Genomic DNA, 19,212 nt, shown 5'->3' on the forward strand with positions numbered 1-19,212 from the left:
TGAGAAGGGGATCTGATGGTCACTGGGTGAGGAGAGGGTAAAACTTTTGGGTTTCTCCTTCCCTGCCCATACTCTTCTTGCTGATGCTTCCTGGGCAGAGCCCAAACACTCCCTTGCTGTGTGGAAGAAAGGAAAGGTGATACCGAAAACCTAATATTAGCAGCACTGAGTAAGGCAGCAGCAACCATCCCTCTGCACTCCGTGGGGGATGTGATGTGCTGCAACTTGCACCCTCCCGTTGAGCAATCGGCTGCCTAAGGATCTCTTGTGCCTGCCCAGCTGTATGTCTGCCTGGTGCTGCCCTGGAGGGAAGGGTTGGCCAGGAAGGAGGTGGAGGTGGGACAGGCGGCAGGAATCTGCAGCTGCAGAGAGATGTGGCAAGCTTCGCCCCCGTACCCTGCTGCCCTGGGGCAGCATCTGTGCTTGGGAGGTGACCCAGAGCTGCCAAGCTTCCCTTCCTCATCATCCAGACTGCCTTCTTGCCATCGAGCCTCCCTTCCTCACCGTCAGCTCAGCTCTGGTCTACTTGAGATGCATCCCTGCCCAGGGCAGAGAGATGGGATTAGCTGATCTCCAAGGTCACTTCCAGCCTAAGATGTTCTGTGATCCCTTCTTCATCACTGCCTGCATGGTCTCTGCATCATGTGGTAGGACAAGAGGGAATGGACTGAAGCTTGAGAAGGGGAGAGATTAGGCAGAAATTCTTTCCAGTGAGGGTGATGAGACACTGGAACAGGTTGCCTAGAGAGGTCCTGGATGCCCCCTCCCTGGAGGTGTTCAAGGCCAGGTTAGATGAGGACTTCAGCAACCTGGGCTAGTATGAGATGTCTCTGCCCATGGTAGAGGGGGTTGAACTAGATGCTCTTTGAGGTCCCTTCCAACCCAAACCATTCTATGACTCTATGAGGAGATATCCTGGGCTTGAGGAATGCCATAGGGGCACCTTCCATTCATGACCAAGTGGCACTTCAATCATATGAACACCACCAGTGTGCCTCCACAGCAGGTCCAGCCCTTCCAGCTGGAACAGACATTCTTGATTTGTGAATGAGAGAGCTGGGGAGTGGAGGAGAGCAACTTTGATGTGGAGAGAGATATCTGGGGGTTGAACATCATCCTGGCTTGAGGGCACTTCAGCCTGTGTCCTGCCATGTGGTACCCGCGTGGCTGGGTGTGACGTGGCATTGACTCAGCCTGCAGCCAAGGGCTAAGGCCAGGACACAGAGAGATCAGTTTCTGGAGGACTTGAGATGAAAACTGAGGGAAGGTTGGGGAATTCCTTGGGACAGCCAGATTGGAGGCATTTGGCTGAGTGTCTGCATGTCTAATCCCTCCCTGAGGTAGGGATAGCTGAGGGTCCAATGGGCTCCCAGCAGCAGAGACATCTGTGGAGTCCATCTGCATCAGGAGTGTGTCATACTGTGGTGATGGGCAGCAGAGAGAATGCATTTTTCATGTTGGGCACAGAATCATTTCATGTGGCCCTGGAGATGCAATGAAACCATCCTGAGCTGTGAGGTCATGTGGAGCTGCCTACAAGTGTGTTGGCATGGTGGGTTCTTCAGGTGCATTTGAGCCAGCATGGGGGGGTTGGGATCCCTTTGTTAGGTGATGAAAGAGCTCAGCATGAGTGAAGGTTCTTTGGCCCTTAGCCCTGCTGCAAGGGGACAGCTCTGCCAAGAGATCTCAGCCTTCCCTATTCACACTTCCCACCCTGACAGCATCTTCCTCACACAAAGTTCTGCTGATTAACCTCAACCCAGACTTACAAAATCTGGGCTCCCCCTTTGCTAGGGATAATCACACATGGTTTGGCAGTCCAGTCCTTCCTTGGAGTAAGCAGCTGGAGGCTTTGGAGCCATCTCCATTGTGTGTCTGTCTGTATTCCTGCATGATGAGGGAGGGCGAGGTTAATATTGAACCATAGAATGGTTTGGGTTGGAAGGGACCTTAAAGATTATTCAATCCTGAACCCCTGCCATGGGCAAGGACACCTTCCACTAGAACAGGCCCCATCTGACCTGGCTTTGAACGTTTCCAGGTTTGGAGCCTTCACAACCTCTCTGGGCAACCTGTTCCAGTGTCTCACCACCCTGATGGGGAAGAATTTATTCTTAATGTCCAACCTAAATCTGGCTTTCTGCAGTCTGAACCCATTGCCTCTTGTCCTGTCACTTCCGTGCCTCTCCAGCTCTTCTGTAGGATCCCTTCACATGCTGGAAGGCAAAAGTCACATCACTTCTTTGCTGAAGGTGCCACAAATGGCATCATCAGCCAGAGACAGAAGATGAGAACAGGAGAAGTCCTGTTTTGAATGTGCCTGGGAAGAACTGTGTCCTCTCTTGGGTGGTGGGGCTGGCCAGGACCTCTGTTTCTTCTGTGGAGTGCCAGACTTCAGCTGTGGGTTTGCTTTGGGAGGGCTCAGGCTGTGGTCTTGTAGCAGTGGAAACGTCCAGGGTGGTGGAGGTGGTGGAGCCCAGCCTGAATGGAGGGAGGAATTTCAAGAGGCTTCTGCTCCCAGGCGTGAGCCACTGGAATACCTCGGGCAGCCTTCCAAGCAGCAGCTGCGCATCTGCCTGCTTGCTCGGTGGGGATCGCTGCTTTGGGCACCTCTTCTTTTCTCATTGCCGTGCAGCAATTGGAGCTCTGCTGCTGGGACTCGGTGTGAGGAGCTGGGGTTTAGCCTCCTCTTCGCAGAGGAGCACCTCCCGAAGCCGGAGAGCTGACACGGGGCAGCTGACACGGGCATGACCTGGGCTTGGTGTTTCCACTTGACCTGCTTTCACTCGGGGCTGGGTGTCCATTACAGGCTGTGCTGAGCCCCCCCTGAGCTGCCCTGAGCCTCGTGTGCCGGAGCAGGGGATTAGAGCTGCGGAGCAGTGCGGGTCACAGGGATTACAGCCAATTAGCGCTGTGCAAGGCGGGGAGGGTGCTCCCAGCCCTGCTGAGGAACGACGAGACTCCAACCAGCCTGGAAGTGAGCTCCCAAGCCGCTTCCAGAGGGGGACACTCTGGCTGTTTGACAGACTGAGAGTTGGCGCTGGTCAGCCTGGAGAAGAGAAGACTCCTAGGGGGACCTGAGAGCAGCTCACCAGTGCTTGACAGTGGCTGCAGGAGAGCTGGGGAGGGACTTAGGAGGGCTTGTAGTGATAGGGTGAGAGGCAGTTGTTTGAAACTGGAGCAGGGCAGGTTCAGGCTGGACCTTAGGAAGAAGTTAGTTATCACGAGGATGATGGAAGGCTAGAACAGGTTGCCCAGGGAGGTAGTGAAGGCCTTGTCTGTGGAGATGTTCCAGGTCAGGCTTGATGTGGCTCTGAGCAACCTTATCTAGTTGGGGTTGTCCCTGCTTACTGCAGGAGGGTTGGACCAGATGACTTTTAAGGGCCTCTTCCAACCCAGTGCATTCTATGATTCTGTGAAACTGGGATGGTGAAAGCTGCTGAGGGCTTGAGCAATGCAAGAAGATGCTTCAACTCAAGAGCAGGAGTGATTTGAGCAGGTGAAGGTTGTTCCTCACTGCCTTTCTGGTGGCTGCAGCCTCCCGAGCTGTGAGCTTAGCCTCCACAGGGGTGTGATTAGCTCCAGGCTCTGCCATCAGGCTGCAGGCTTCACCAAAGACTTGGGAAGCTGGTAGTTGAGATGCTGTTAAACTTGATGCCATTTGGAAGCTGACTCAGGCGTGTTTGCCTTGGTGAGGGGGGACTTGCACTGAGTTAACAGTGGTGGCCTCATAGCACAGCTTCACCTCTGCTGCTTCCTTGTCTTGGTGGAAAGATCTTTCTGCTGACTACTTTGCATAGTTTGGTCGAGCTTTGTTAGACCATGGCCGTGGGCCCCAAGCTCAGAGGTGGCTGATGCTTGCTTGTTTGCATCCATCTGTGCTCCTTCCAAGCAGCTGAGATGGGGGAGACAGAGCAAAGCTCCCTGCCAAGGAGAGCTCTGCTGCAGGACTATGAACCATAGGTGCTGTCCTGCTGCTGAGGCTGGGGAAGTGTTCTCATCACAGCAGCAAGCGTTGACTCAGGCCCTGTGGTTTTGTGTCGCTTCAGTCCAGGGGTTTCTCTAGCACTTCTTTCCCTCTTCTCCCCACAAGAGCCAGGGAGGACCAAGCACCAAGTTGCCGTTCCCCTGCGAGCTCCTGGGACTGGAGGGGATGCTGCTTTCCCAGGATCTCCGTCCAACACCCACATCATATAGCTGGGAGAGAGAGAGGGAGTGGAAAGAAGCCTGAAGGAGGGCAGCAGGCTTGGAGAGCAGAGCCTGAGACTTTGGTAGTGGGTGAAGCATCCTTTCACCTGCTCCTGCTGTGCCTGCTTCCTCACCAGGAAACAAACACTGCCTCACCTTTTTGTGTCCAGTCTTCCTCACGGGCACATCTCCCCTGAGCACCTTCATCTACCAAGCTTACACCCAAGCAAAGTTGTCTCCGTTTTACAGAGGGCTGAAGCAATTCACCCCAAACCCTGAGACCGAGCAAAGCATCCCAACATCTCTCCTTCACCTCAATCTTTCCTCTTCCTCCTTCCCTGTGATGCTCTAAGTGCCAGGAGTCCCCAGCTTGGAAGCAATGCTTTTCTCTGCATTTAGGGAAGGGAGTTTTCAGTCCCTCCGTTTAGGGGCAGAGCTCTGCCCCCCATGACACACCACATCTCCATAAGAAAGCTGCTGAGCGCCGGAAGAAAGCAGGCTTTGTTGTGCTTTCTGCAGCGCTAAGCAGAGTGGGCTTTTGGTTTCCTCTCTTGTTTTTTCTCTTGAAGCCCAGCTTTCATCTCAGAATATTTATTTTTCACTGCTTGAAGGAGAGAAAAGGAGGAAAAAAAGCCAAACCCTTCACTTTTTTTCTTTTAAAGTACTATATTCATTTTAAATTAAAATAGCAAATGTCTTGTGCCTTCTGTGCCGTTCCTCGGAGAGGGAAGCAGAGCTGATCTCTGCTGAGATGCTGCACGAAGGGAAAGCAAATCTCTCCCCTGCCCTCCACCTCTCTCTTCCCATCTCATCCCATCCTCAGCAAACCCTGTGCTCACCCCTTCTCCCCATCCATCCTTGCTTCCCTCTGTTCCCTTTTCTCCAGCTTGCTATCCTGCTTTCCCTTTCCCCCCCTTCCCTGCGTTTCTCTGCCCTTTTGGGCCGAGGAGCCCTAATTGGAACAGGCCGGCTCCTCTCCTGCTTCCTGCGTGGGAGTGAGAGGCAACGCTTGTGAAAACAGTTCAAAAGTGCAGGCAAATTTTTGCCTAATCCTGCCTAAATCACAGGAGGCTCAGCTGGGGTTAGCTGCCCGGGTGTCCCTGCTCCAAAGCTGGGGGCACCTGGGGAAGGCAAAGCTGACCCAGGGAGAAAGGAGGATTCCTGGTGTCGGTGGTGGAAACCCGACCTGGAGAGGTGGTGCCTCCATGGTGCTTGGCTGGGGAGCGTGGGAAGGGTCTCAGCTCCCAGACCCCCTCTCCCCAGCCTCCTCTTATCCTGAGAAAGGTTTCCCAGCAGCTGGGAGCTGCTGGGAAATCTTCTACCCTTCAGCTTCCCCCATCCCTGACTCTGCCCTGGGTTTGGTCCTCATGAAGGCTGGGGTTGAGTGGGGCTCAGCACAGCAGTGGGATGAGCTCAGGCAGACTTGGTGTGGGCTGGAGATGGGGAATTTTGGGCTTGGTGGTCACAGACTCACTGTGGGCACACAGGAAGAATCCAGCAGAGCAAACCTGTGTTCCTTCTTGAGCCTCTGAGAAACTTCTGCTCCATCACAGACATCCAGGGTGGGAGATTGTCCTGCACCACGGACACCTTGAAGTGTGTCTCTGGTGGCTCAGAGGAGGACCTCAGCTAGTTCAAGGCTCAGGGACTGAGGTCTTTTGAGAGAGACAGGTACCAGTTAGAGTCTTAGAGAGATGATTTTCTGGACTACCCAAAAAGTCTGCTTTGGAACCAGCACACATCTCCTCATGCTTCTTGGAGGCATCAAAGGGCATGAAATGTTCACAGTGTCAGCATACAGTGATGTTAGCCTCAGGTCTGGAAAGGGGAGGATGAAGAGGCTGGGCAAAGCTTTTACCTGAGACAACAGCATGTTGGGTTCCTGACCTCAGTGTCCATCCATCAGAGCGGGGGCAGGAGGAGGCCACTGGGTCATCTGGCTCCACTCTGACCTGCTGTACATCCATTTACACGCAGGCTGCTGGGTGAAGTAACAGGGACCAGACAGGGACACACTGGGGCTTTCGATGGGAAAAAAAGCGAGTGGCCAAGGGGAGCTTTAGAGAGGCACTGACCCTGGGTGGAAACTGGGGTGAAAAATGCCTCTGCTGCTGCTCAGAGCATGGCTGTTGGTTTTTCCCCCCTTGCTGCCCTTCCTTGTGCTTATGCAATCAGCTGTGGCCGCTCTGCCGTGCGAGGTCAAAAGCCCTAAAGTTTGTAAATCATCTGTCGCAGAGATCAGATGGGGGGGAAGCAGTTTAGAGAGGGGCAGCCTGCTGAGAGCAGAGTCAAGGTTTGCCTGGGTGATGAACTCGGTGAGCTTGGCCTTTCTGCTGCCTGCTTTGCTCCCAGGCTTCACGTCTGCTGGGGCAGCATCTCGCACAAGGAAGGTGCTGGGGTTTGGGTAGATCCTCCTGATGTGGTGCTGGCTCCTGGCAGTGTTAGAGTTGTTAGTATTCTCTTGGCTTTCTGGAGTTTCATCCAGGAGTCTGGGATTGAGAAGCCTTTGAGATCTTCAAGATGTTTGAGATTCAGATTAGGGAGAAATTCTTTCCAGTGAGGGTGCTGAGACACTGGAACAGGTTGCCCAGGGAGGTTGTAAATGACCTCTTCCTGGGGATGTTCAAGGCCAGAGTGGATAAAGCCTTTTGAGCAACCTGATCTAGTGGAGGGGGTCCCCACCCATGGCAGGGGGCTTGGAACTGGATGATCTTTAAGGTTCCTTAGAACTGGATGACCTTTAAGGTTCCTTCAACCCAAACCATTCTATGACAATGGGGTGAGATTTAATAAGGCTAAGTGCAGGGTTCTACAATTTGGCCAAAACAACCCCAAGCAGCACTACAGGCTGGGGACAGAGTGGCTGAGAGCAGCCAGGCAGAGAGTGAGCTGGGGGTGCTGGGAGAGAGGAGCTGAACATGAGCCAGTAGTGTGGCCAGGTGGGCAGGAGAGCCAATGGCATCCTGGGCTGGCTCAGGAGCAGTGTGGGCAGCAGGACAAGGGAGGTTCTTCTGCCCCTGGAGAGGCTGAGGGAGCTGGGGGTGTGCAGCCTGCAGAAGAGGAGGCTCAGGGCAGAGCTCATTGCTGCCTACAACTACCTGAAAGGAGACTATAGCCAGCTGGGGTTGGGCTCTTCTGCCAGGCACCCAGCAACAGAACAAGAGGACACAGTCTCAAGTTGTGCCAGGGCAGGTCTAGGCTGGATGTTAAGAGGAAGTTGTTGTCAGAGAGAGTGACTGGCATTGGAATGGGCTGCCCAGGGAGGTGGTGGAGTGGCTGTGGCTGGAGGTTTTGAAGCCAAGCCTGGCTGGGGCACTTAGTGCCATGGTCTGGTTGATTGGCTGGGGCTGGGTGCTAGGTTGGGCTGGCTGAGCTTGGAGCTCTCTTCCAACCTGCCTGATTCTATGATTCTACGACTCTGTAAAATGCCCAAGTGAGCCCCCAGATCCCTTTTTGCTTTGGAAAGCTGCAGCCAGATGATTAGATGTCCCTTTCTGCCTTCCCACAAGGCAAATTCCTTTCTCTTTGCTCTACAGCAGCTGGAGATGCTGGTGACAATATTTTCCAGAGTGACTGCACCTCCTGTTACTATTTAAAAATCAAACCATAACACCCTGCCTGCTCTCCCGAGAGGAAAATCAAACGCAGCTCCCTCGCAGGATGAGGAGATGGCATCTGGGCAGCAAACTGCACGTGGGTTCTCAGAGCCTGGAACAGGCTGCCCAGGGAGGTGTTTGAATCCCCATCTCTGGAGAGGTTTAAAAGAGGCAGAGATGTGGTGCTGGGGGCCGTGGCTTGGCACCAGCCTTGGTGGAGTTAGGGAATGACCAGACTTGATGCTCTGAAAGAGCCGTTCCCCCACGCTCCATCCAAGGCCATGTGTGTGCATGCACGTGTGCTTTGTGACAGCAGGAGGGCCACAAAAGATCTTTGATTTGTGCAAGATTTGATTAAAATCTTGGAAAGAGCTTTTGGATGGCAGGGAAAGCTGAAACCCAAGGAGCTAAGCTAAGCTTTTGGTACCAAAATTCTGTTTGGCTCTGGCCTTTAAACATCCCAAACCGAAGGCAAAGGATTTGTGGGTGCTGGAGGACATCACCACAGCCTGATTCTCCTCCCTTGCAGCCAGCAAAGTTGTGTCATGCAGAGCTGAGTAAAGCCAATCCCACTCCCTGGCCATGCAGAGATTAGCATATTTAGGTAAATTCAGGAGCTCAAACTCACAGAGGCAGAATTCAGATGAAAAGCTTTGTGTCCTCAGCATCTCTTCCAGCTCACACAGCCCAGACATGTCCACAAACACATCTGCAGAGGTTTACCAGCACGTTTAGTTTCACATGTGTGAGCTGCTCTATAGATGTGGGACACTGCTGACTCAAACAAGGCTTGCCAGCAGGCTGGGGGCTTTTGGGCTGCTTTGTCTTCTGAAGAACTTTTAACTGGCAGCTATGGTCTAGGAGGGGCGGGTGGGGGGGGGTGGGGGGGTGGGGAAGAGATGAGGTTTCAACTCTGAATTGAGTGTGAGGTGCTTGGACTTGATGTACTTCCGAGCTGCCTTCCCCTCTGTGTGAAGGAGATGCCTTGAAATGCACATTTCGGTGTTTAAACGGACCTGCCTTTGGCTCTTTGCTTCCACATCTGGGAGCAGACTGCTTGCTTCTCCAACGACCTCTCCCTGGGAATTCTCTCTTAAGTCATCCCTGTTTTGACATGTTGTTTGTGCAGAGCTCAGCGTTCACCTTACTCAACCGAAACCTTATCCCCCTTGCTACTGAAAAATTGATTTGCTGGCTCTGTGCAGACCCAACCCCACCGATCCTGCTGCAGGGCACAAGGCATCTGCGAGAGAGAGCCGCAGAGCTAGAACCAGGGCTTTGCACCCACCTCACCTTGCCCTGCTGCTCTCTGTGGCTTGCCCAAAGGAGGTCACCTCCACCCAGGTTTTCCTGAGTGGTTCAGTGTTAAAGCTGGGGCTAGAAATGTTTGCTTACCCCACCTCTGACTCTTCCTCCCGGCGCACCGGGGAGCAGAGCAGGGCAGTGCTGCTGAAGCGGGCGGCGGAGGGGAGCGGAGTCCTGGGTGGTCTCTGCAACCACAGCAAGCAGAGCGTTCAGATGTAACATGAGGATGAAGGGAGAGGGGCACTGAACCACTTTCTCCTGGTGTTATCTCAGAGCAGCAGATGGAGAACACAGATAGGGAGGCTGCCTGCTTCTTTTTCAGTGCCCTCTCCAGCTATACTCAGTAGATAATGAAGTGCAATTTCACACAATCACAGAATCATTAAGGTTGCAAAAGAACTCTGAGATCATCAAGTCCAACCATTAACCCAGCGCTGCCAGGTCACCACTAACCCATGTCCCTCAGCACCACATCACCACAGCTGTTTGGGGACTCCAGCACCACCCTGGGCAGCTTGTGCCAGGCCTTGACAGCCCTTTTGGGGAAGAAATTGTTGCTCATGTCCAACCTAAACCTGCCCTGGTGCAACTTGAGGCTGTTTCCTCTTGTCATATCGTTCCTTGGGAGAAAAGACCAACCTCCTCCTGGCTCCAGCCCCTTTTCATGTAGCTGTAGAGAGTAATGAGGTCTCCCCTCAGCCTTCTCTCTTCCAGCCCAAACAACCCCAGCTGGCTCAGCTGCTCCTCACCAGCCCTATTCTCCAGACCCTTTGTCAGCTTCACTGCCCCTTTCTGGACCCACTCCAGCTCCTCAATGCCCTTCTTGGGCTGAGGGCCCCAGTATTCAAGATGGGACTTGGAGTGCTGAGGTCAGGGGGACAATCCCTGCCCTGGTCCTGCTGGTCACACAATTGCTGACCCAAGGCAGGATGCTGAGAGAGGCAGTGGAGAGCAGGCTTATGAGGCTGCTGAAGTTCAGTCACTTGAGATGGTTCTTGTGTGAGGCTTTTCTGAAAGGAGATTTTTCAGGAATGCTCCCAGGAGCCAAACCTCTACTCGGATGGAGAAGGCTTTGTTTAGATGGTTGCTGTTGTTTAAAAAGGCTTTGGCTCCGACCTGCTGCCTGCTTCCAAATTAGAAACAACTTAAACAAAATAAAAAGCAAGGAAGGAGTTTGCTGCTCCTCAGGAGTTACTCCAAGGCCTGGCCCCGAGCTGTCCCTGGGGGGTGGCTGAGCATTGTTTGGTGACTCACCCTGAGTGGCGGTGCCATGGGCTGCTCGTGATGTCATTTGGGGCTAATGTGGGATTTTCCAGCTCTTTGTTTTCCCTCCCTCCTCCAATGGCTTTTCTGCTGCTCCTTCGTCTTGCTCAGCTTTGCTTTTCCCAGCACTGCCTGGGATTCTTTACCATTCATATTTTCCTTTTGCCTTTCTTTGGGCTGGGCTGCCCAGAGGTGCAGTGGGAATTCAGAGGTGCTTTTCTCCTTGCTTGCTTGTTCACCCTGGTGTGAGACACCACCCTCATTTTCACCTGGACCTTCTGCTATCTCCCAGGCTCCAGATGCCACCTGAGGTGCTGAAGCCCAGCAGCCTGGTGGCTGGAAAGGTCTTTGGCCATTAGGAAAAAAATCTTTATGGAAAGAGTGGCCAGGCCTTGGAACAGGCTGCTGAGGGAGGTGGTGGAGTCACCATCCCTGGAGGTGTTAAGAAACCTGTGGCCATGGCACTTGGGGACATGGTTTAATGGCCATGGTGGTGTTGGGGTGATGGTTGGACTGGCTGATCTTAGAGATCTTTTCCAACCAAAGCAATTCTGTGATCACTCATGGTTGGCTTGTGTGGAGATACTGTGTACCATGAAACCAGGACTTGTTTGTATTCTTTAAGTCCTGTGTGCAGTTCTGCAGCCCCCAACACAAGAAGGATATGGATCTGTTAGAGCCAGCCCAGAGGAGGCCATGAAGATGCTCAGAGGGCTGCAGCAGCTCTGCTATGGAGACAGGCTACAAGCCTGGAGAAGAGAAGGCTTCCAGGAGACCTTATAGTGGCCATCCAGTATCTGAAGTGGGCTACAGGAAGGCTAGAGAGGGACTACTGACAAGGTCTTGTGATGACAGCATGTGATGACAATGGGTTTAAATTGGCAGAGAGGAGATGTTAGGAATGGGTTCTTTGCAGTGAGAGTGGTGAGATGCTGGCACAGGTTGCCCAGGGAGGTTGTGGAGCACAGAATCACCCAATGTGATCTTTGATCACATCCTGTGCTTCTGTGCTCCACAACCTCCATGGAGGTGTTCAGGACCAGGTTGGATGAGGCCTTGAGCAACCTGTTCTAGTGGGAGGTGTCCCTGCCTATGGCAGGGGGTTGGAACTGACTGCGCTTTGAGGTCCCTTCCAACCTGAACCATTCTATGATTCTAACTACAGGATTTTTATAAGCTAAGGTTCCTCTTCTGGTGCTTAAGAACCTGCTCATGGTCTTGCAGGGTTTAGCCATTGGGTTAGAGGTTCTGAGTGTGAAAATTCCAACAGTAAAGAAGTTATCTTTGTTTTCCTGACCAGCACAACTCCTGTTGTCTTTCCCAGGCCCACCTCCTCATGGTCATTTTTCTCTCCTGCTTCTTGCAGACATGGAATGTGCAGATGTGCCTTTGTTAACTCCCAGCAGCAAAGAAATGATGTCTCAGGCATTGAAAGCCACCTTCAGTGGCTTTGCAAAGGAGCAGCAGCGCCTAGGAATCCCCAAAGGTAAGCCATGGCTCCCCAGGGAGCCACAGAGCTCCTGTCCTCCTGCCTGCCTGCTCTTCTCCACATCTCATCTTCCTCTTCATGCAGTTTTGCCTCATTTTTTTTACCTCAGGTTTTTAGCTGGAATAGTCTGGACATGCAGGGAAAAGCTTTCAGTGCTAGTTACAAACTACACCTGTCTGAAGGATTGTGTCTGTCTGTGCTGGATGACTGCTCTTGAGGCTCTGGAGACCTGCTCCTTTGGAGGCAGCTCCAGAACTTCTATTTGCAAGTCATCTCTATTTCACAGAGAAGGAGCAGAAACCTTTTACTGGAAGCTGAGGATAGGGAGAAACCAAGGCAGGTGGAGAAACAGGTGGGAGAAGGAGTTTGGGGGGCTGGTGGGGTTGTGAAGTCCCAAACAAATCCCAAGCTCATTCCTTGTGGGATATAGATCTGTAATAGGGCTGATCCAAACTGGGGATGTGATTTTACCCTTCTGATGCCAGTGGACTGGCCATGGGATGTTGGGCTGTGGAAGTGCAGAGCAGCTGCAGCACTCTTTCCCTGGGGAAGTGGCTCATGGTTGCTCATCAGTGGATCTCTTCTACGCCCAGATCCCCAGCAGTGGACGGAGACGCACGTACGGGACTGGGTGATGTGGGCAGTGAACGAGTTCAGCTTGAAGGGAGTGGATTTCCAGAAGTTCTGCATGAATGGAGCTGCCCTCTGTGCCCTGGGCAAGGAGTGCTTCCTGGAGCTAGCACCTGACTTTGTGGGAGATATCCTTTGGGAACATCTGGAGATCCTGCAGAAAGGTGAGTGCTGGAAGAAGGGCTCAGGCCATCCTGGCTAGCCTGATTTGGGCTCTTTCCAAAAAGCTTGGCTCAACTTTGGTTGAGATGTTCAATTTGAGCTTTGATCCCATTAAAAGCAGCTTTCAAAGCCCAACTTTCCATTATGGTTTCAAATGGAGATCCCAAATGGAAGTGGGATGCAAATCCTGGCGGTGCTTGAAAGAGGAAGGGTGTTTGCAGTGCCTGCTTGGCAGGAGTCCACAGTGGGCAGGGACACTCGACCTGCCTGGAAACCATGGTGGGATTTTCCAAAGCTTTCTTCCTCAGCTCATTCAGCTCCCATCATGAATTTTACTACTTCCTCTGGTAGAACTGAGTACAGCAATCCCACCCAAATCCCACCCTAATTTCCCATTCCCTGTGTGACAACATTCCAGGGTGGTAATGTGCACTGACAGGGTTCATGCACACTGACGTATCGTAGCATCATGGGATGGTTTGGGTGGGAAGGGACCTTTAAAGTTTGTCTAGTCCACCCCCACCCCTGCAGCCAGCAGGGACATCTGCAGGTGGAGCAGGTTGCTCAGAGCCCCAAACAACCTGACTTGGAAGGGTTGCAGGGATCAGGCTTTTACCACCTCTCTGGGCAACCTGGGACAGGCTCTCACCATGCTCACTGTAAAGAATTTCTTCCTTCTTTCCCATCTGAATCTCCTTCTTTTAATTTCAAACCATCACCCCTCATCCTGTCACAACAGGCCCTGCTTTGGGCTGTCCCCAGCTTTCTTCAAATCTTCAGAGGCCACCAGAAGGTCTCCCTGGAGCCTTTTATTCTCCAAGATGAACAACCCCAACTCTCTTAGCCTGTCCTTACAGCTGAGGGCTTCCAGCCCTCCCATCATTGCTGTGGCCTCCTCTGCCCACACTCCAATAGGTGCCTGTCTGTGCTGAGAGCTGTAGAGTTTGGCCTAGCACTGCAGGGGAGGACTCCAGCAGAGGGTCAGAATCCCCTCCCTGTCCCTGCAGCCCAGGCTGCTATGGATCAGCCCAGGACAGGCTGGTGCTGAGCTGGCAGTGTCCAGCTTTGCACCCCCAAGCATCTCCAAGTGCTTCTCCACAGGGTTGCTCTCCAGCCCTTCCCACCCAGCCTGTGTTGATTCCAGAGGTCACTGCTACCCACGTGTAGAACCTTGCACTTGGTACTGTTGAACCTCATGAAGTTCACTTATTGTCACTTCTCCAGCTTGCCCTCTGGCTGGATCCCATCCCTCCTGGGTGTTGGTTCTCACAGATGCCCAAGGGACACTTATCCTGGGATGGTTGGTAAAGAGCAGGTGAAGAGCTTAACACCTTCCACTGTGCCAGGAGCAGCAGCAAACCTCACCTCTTTCTCTAGCTCCCTCTTGCCCACAGCTGTTTGCTTTCCTGGAATATCCCTTATGTTGTCATCCTGACCCTGTGTGCTTGTCAGAGCCCCTGTGCTGGTGGCAGGAAGGGGAGGGGGGCAAAGTTCTGCCTTCCAGGAAACCATTGACAAATGGATGTTAATTGCTGATTACTAATTTTGCTGCTACCTGTGGTTTGCAGAAGGTAAACATGGCTCTTCCCAGGCTCTGGCTGCTGTTTTTCTGACTCTTTGCCTCTGTCCTCTCCTTCTCCTTTCACATCATTTTTATTGAGTGCTTGTATCAACAGCCAGCAGCTTAAGCAAACAAAGCAAAACGTCGAGGTCAGGCCAATTTCTCCTAGTTCTAACCCATCACTTGGAACTTAGCTCTGCCTCCTTGCAGCCCTTCTTCAGCACAAAAAGCAAACCATCTCCTGGGCTGCATCTCCAGCAGCATAGACAGAGGGCAAGAGAGGGGATTCAGCTCCTCTGCTTCACTCTGGGGGACCTCAGCTCTAATACTGTGTCCAGCTCTGGAGCATGGAACATCAGAAGGACATGGAGCTGTTGGAGCAAATCCAGAGGAGGGACACGAATCACAGAATCAAGCGGGTTGGAAGAGAGCTCCAAGCTCAGCCAGCCCAACCTAGCACCCAGCCCTGCCCAATCAACCAGACCATGGCACTAAGTGCCCCAGCCAGGCTTAGCTCCAACACTCCCAGGGATGGAGACTCCACCAGCTCCCTGGGCAACCCATTCCAATCTGATGAGAACACTGGAGAATGAAGACAGGCTGAGAGTTGGGCTTGTTCAGCCTGGAGAAGTGAGGGTCTTGGGAGGAGCCTCCCAGTATTTGAAGGAGCCACAGGAGAGCTGGAGAGAGTTTTGACAAAGGCATGGGGTGGCAGGACAAGGGGTAATGGCTGTAAATTGGAGGAATATGGGTTGAGGTTAGACATTAAGAAGAAATTCTTCCTCATGAGGGTGCTGAGGCATTGGAACAGGTTGCCTGGAGATGTTCCAAGCCAGGTTGGATGGGGCCCTGAGCAACCTGGTGTTGTAGGAGGTGTCTGTGCCCATGGCAGGAGATTGGAAGGAGATAATCTTTAAGGTCCTTCCAACCCAAACTCTATGATCCTATAATTCATTTGTGACACAACCTGCTGCAGAGGCTTTTGGTGTGCTGCAAATCTTTGTGCCTGTTGCAGCTTTTCATCCTAAAGGATGAAAAAGGATAAAGCTGAAGTTCTTTGTGTCACACACTCCTGCTGCAGGTCTAGGAACCAAGAAGTCTCTGTTTTGCTGGTGGCTTTGTCACTTCTTGCATAAGCTGAGCAGTGGCTTCTCTGGTGGCTTCATAGCACAGTTCCCAGAAGGGCAATATCTGTGATGTATTTGGAGTGTAGCTTCCAAGAAGCAAACAGCCTCACCCCAAGCCCTGATTTCTTTTCCCTGTAAGTCATGGGACTTGTGTGTCTGGTAGGACATCTCCAGCCCCCTGACAAGAGCTGCTGGTGCTTTACAAACATAACATGGAAAATTGTCCCTGCCCCACACAGGAGGAGATGTTGCCTCCACTTTGCAGCTGGAGATGTGAAGCACAAAGAGGTCAAGGTTTCCCCAGGGTCAGCCGTGGAGTCAGCCCAGCTTGCCAGTCCCCTTCTCTTCCAACTTCTCCAGCCAGCCACCATCATCCCTTGGGGGTATTGGTGCTGGGATTGGTGGTTAACCCCAAAAAGGTTTGGCTTTACCTACAGCTGGGTCATGCTGGGACAGGCTGTGACCTTGCTGTCCCTTCAGCTCCCTTGTGAGAGCTTTCTGAGCGTGACTCATGGACCTCAGCCTAAAACCGGCAGCAGATGGGCGATCCCTGCCTGGGTTTGGGTATTTTCAGGCCTCTTCTTTTCTTTTTCCATATTCCTTCTTAAAATAACCTCCTCAGTTACCAGCAGTCAGCAGTGCCCTCTGCTTGACTGTAAGCCTAGATGAAGGTCTCTCCCTTTTCTCTGTGGTCACCCACCCTGCCCCTTGGCAGACACCGTGGGGAGAGGACAAGAACGTTTCTCATCAGGTCTCTGTTTGCACAAACCCTTCTCCTTGTCAGGGAATATTTTCCACCCTCCAATCCCCAGGAGATGATGGGGCCAAACTTAGGCTCCCTCACAAGCAAATGTGCTGTATCTTCAGTCTGCTTCTCTCCAACCTCAGCAGAAAGAAAACATAACCCCAGGTTGTCTTGTGAGGCTTTTTATTTTGGTTACCTTCTGCAATGGAAATGAATTCTCCCCTGCCAGTATCTCTGTCCACACACTGTGCTGGAATGAGTAAGGTGTGCAGGGAAGAACTGGTCAGGGTGGGAGCAATGAGGCTTTGACAAGGGAAAGCAAATTCAGCATCAAGCCCAGGGGTACCAAAATGCTTGGAAATGCCAGCAGAAGGAGGAGAAACAATGATCTGAGGTGATCCATGCTCTTCCTAGTGGAGATCCAGGTCATCATTCCTGGAGGGGTTTCAAAGCCATGAAGGTGTGGTGTTGAGGGACATGATTTAGTGGTGATCTGGCAATGCTGGGTTAAAGATGGGACTTGGTAGTCTCTTCCAACCAAGAAAAGGTTCCATGATTCTATCTTAAAGGTCTCTTCCAACCAAAAGGATTCCATCATAGAATGGGTTAGGTTGGAAGGGACCTCAAAGCTCAGCCAGTTCCAACCTCCTGCCATAGGCAGGGACACCTCCCACTAGAGGTTACTCAAGGTCTCATCCAACCTGGTCCTGAACACCTCCAGGGAGGTTGTGGAGCACAGAAGCACAGGATGTGATCAAAGATCACATTGGGTGATTCTGTGCTCTACAACCTCCCTGGATGATCTGTGCCAGCATCTCACCACCCTCACTGCAAAGAACCCTTTCCTAACACCCAGTTTCAATCTCCCCTCTGACAGTTCAAACCCATTCCTCCTCATCCTGGCATTACCAGACCTTGTCAATAGTCCCTCTCCAGCCTTCTTCTGGCTCCCCTTCAGATACTGGAAGGCCACTATAAGGTCTCCTGGAAGCCTTCTCTTCTCCAGGCTGCAGAGCCCCAACTCCCTCAGCCTGTGCTCATAGCAGAACTGCTGCAGCCCTCTGAGCATCTTCATGGCCTCCTCTGGACTGGCTCTAACAGTTCCAGGTCCTGCTTGTGCTGGGGGCTCCAGAACTGCCCTCAGGACTGCAGGTGGGGTGTGAGGAGAGCAGAGCCAAGGGGCAGAATCCCCTCCCTTGCCCTGCTGCCCACACTGCTCTTGCTGCAGCCCAGCACAGGGTTGTGTCTGGACTGCACTCCCACTGCAGGCTCCTGTTGAGCTTTTCATCACCCCAGACCCCCAGGTCATTGTATCTTAAGTATCTTTTCTAACCAAAGTGATTCCATGATAATACCTGCAATGTCTCTTGCAACCAAAGCAATTCCATGATTCTCCCTTACAGGTCTCCTCCCACCAAAAAGCTTCTGTGACTCCTCAGTGAAAGCCACCTCTAGAAAGGCTCCACTTGGGCATGCTGTCCTCATGTACCCCATGGAGCTGGGTGATGGACAGTGTGACAAAGCTTTTCTGGGCATGAGATCCTTGCTTGCACCGGGTGTAAGAGCGAAGGTTCTGCTTAGGCTGGGAGTTAGCATTAACCTGGGGCAGAAGGAGCTGGTTTTGGTATCCAGTACCCTTGGACACACCTTCAGCTGCTCTAAAAATAGTGTTTTTTTCAGGAAAACAGTCCTTATATGGTTTGTTCTTTTCCCTGAGCTCAGACGTGGAAGTGTGATAAGCAATCCTCAGGAGAAGAAAAGGCAACAGAAGTGGAGGCAAGCAAGGAAATTATGCAACTGGTGTTTCAGAACCACCTGGTGCCTCTGCTTGAGAAAGATGTTGCTGCCCTGGTTTCTTGTATTTGAATTTGGCCACATCTGCAGAAAGAATTCCCAGAGGAACCCCAGAGCATCAAGCACTTGTTTGGGTGGGACTGCCAGGGAAAAACAAGTTCTCTGTGAGGCAGCAATGTGCCCTGGTGGCCAACAAGGCCAATGGTGGTTTCCTAGGGTGTGTGAAGAGAAGTGTGGCCATCATGTCAAGGGAGGTTCTCCTTCCTCTCTACTCTGCCCTAGTCAGGCCACATCTGGAGTACTGTGTCCAGTTCTGAGCTCTCCAGTTCAAGACAGACAGGGAGCTGCTGTTGAGAGTCCAACAAAGGGCTGCAAAGATGCTGAGGGGTCTGGAGCATCTCTGAGCAGAAAAGGCTGAGAGCCCTGGGGCTGTTGAGCTTGGAGAAGAGCAGCCCCAGAGGGGATCTGATCAATCCTCAGCAAGAGCTAAAGGGCCCTTGAGGTGCAAGAAGATGGAGCCAGACTCTTTTAGGAGGTGCCCAGGGACAAGACAAGGGACAATGGGCACAAACTGGAACCCAGGAGGTTCCATCTGAATGTGACAAGAAAATTCTTTGGTGTGAGGGTGCTGAGGCCTGGAGCAGGCTGCCCAGAGAGGTGGTGGAGTCTCCTTCTCTGGAGAGAGACACTGTGATCCTGGGCAAGCTGCTGTGGGTGCCCCTGCTTTAGCAGGGGGGGGTTGGACCAAAGGTCCCTTCCCAGCCCACACCATGCTGTGATTCAGGGGCTTCAGCTCCTTTGAACGTCGCAGTTGAACCCAGGGAGGACCACTTTAGGAAGTTCAGAGCCCTATGTGTTTCACCAAGCCTTGCCAAGCACCCTGTGCCTACAGACCTGTGACATTTCCTTCCTCTCCTCTTTGCAGAAGAGGTCAAACCCTTCCCAGCCAACGGAGTCAACACGACGTACCCAGAGTCCCGCTACACCTCAGACTACTTCATTAGTAAGTGTCTCAGTTCTCAGTGGCAGTCTGGGACTTCCAGGCATGGAAGGGTCCAGGAAAGGTCTGTCACACACCATGGAGTTGTTGCTGTGCCATGGCAGAGCATGCAGGAGGTTTCATCTTGTCTTTCCTTGTGTTTTGGGTCTAATGTAGAAGCCAGCTCAAATTTTTGGTGGCTGCCTTGAGGTGCCAGAAGCTGATTTTGCCAGCACCATCTGAAGCTGTAGCTTAGCAGACCTGAGAAGTAACCTCAGCTCTCCAGAATGCTGGGAATGGGAAAAAACTTAGTAAGAAAGGGAGAGAATGGGGTGAAGAAGGCTGACTTCTGGAGTGCTGGGTAGCAGCCTAG

At 52.5% G+C, this 19,212-nt stretch overlaps 1 protein-coding gene across 3 annotated transcripts in view; it reads left to right on the forward strand.

The window, feature by feature from the left end:
• The window catches only part of ETS1 (ETS proto-oncogene 1, transcription factor), an 86,769-nt gene that overhangs the window by 46,355 nt on the left and 21,202 nt on the right, over positions 1 to 19,212 (forward strand). For all 3 annotated transcript variants that reach the window (XM_064173196.1, XM_064173195.1, XM_064173194.1), the window contains 3 exons: positions 11,719 to 11,838; positions 12,435 to 12,635; positions 18,786 to 18,863. In XM_064173196.1, coding sequence (XP_064029266.1) covers positions 11,719 to 11,838; positions 12,435 to 12,635; positions 18,786 to 18,863 — 399 coding nt within the window. The remainder of the gene's footprint in view (positions 1 to 11,718; positions 11,839 to 12,434; positions 12,636 to 18,785; positions 18,864 to 19,212) is intronic.

The sequence above is a fragment of the Pogoniulus pusillus genome, chromosome 38 (genome assembly GCF_015220805.1).
Source record: "Pogoniulus pusillus isolate bPogPus1 chromosome 38, bPogPus1.pri, whole genome shotgun sequence".
NCBI classification, from domain to species: Eukaryota; Metazoa; Chordata; class Aves; order Piciformes; family Lybiidae; genus Pogoniulus; species Pogoniulus pusillus.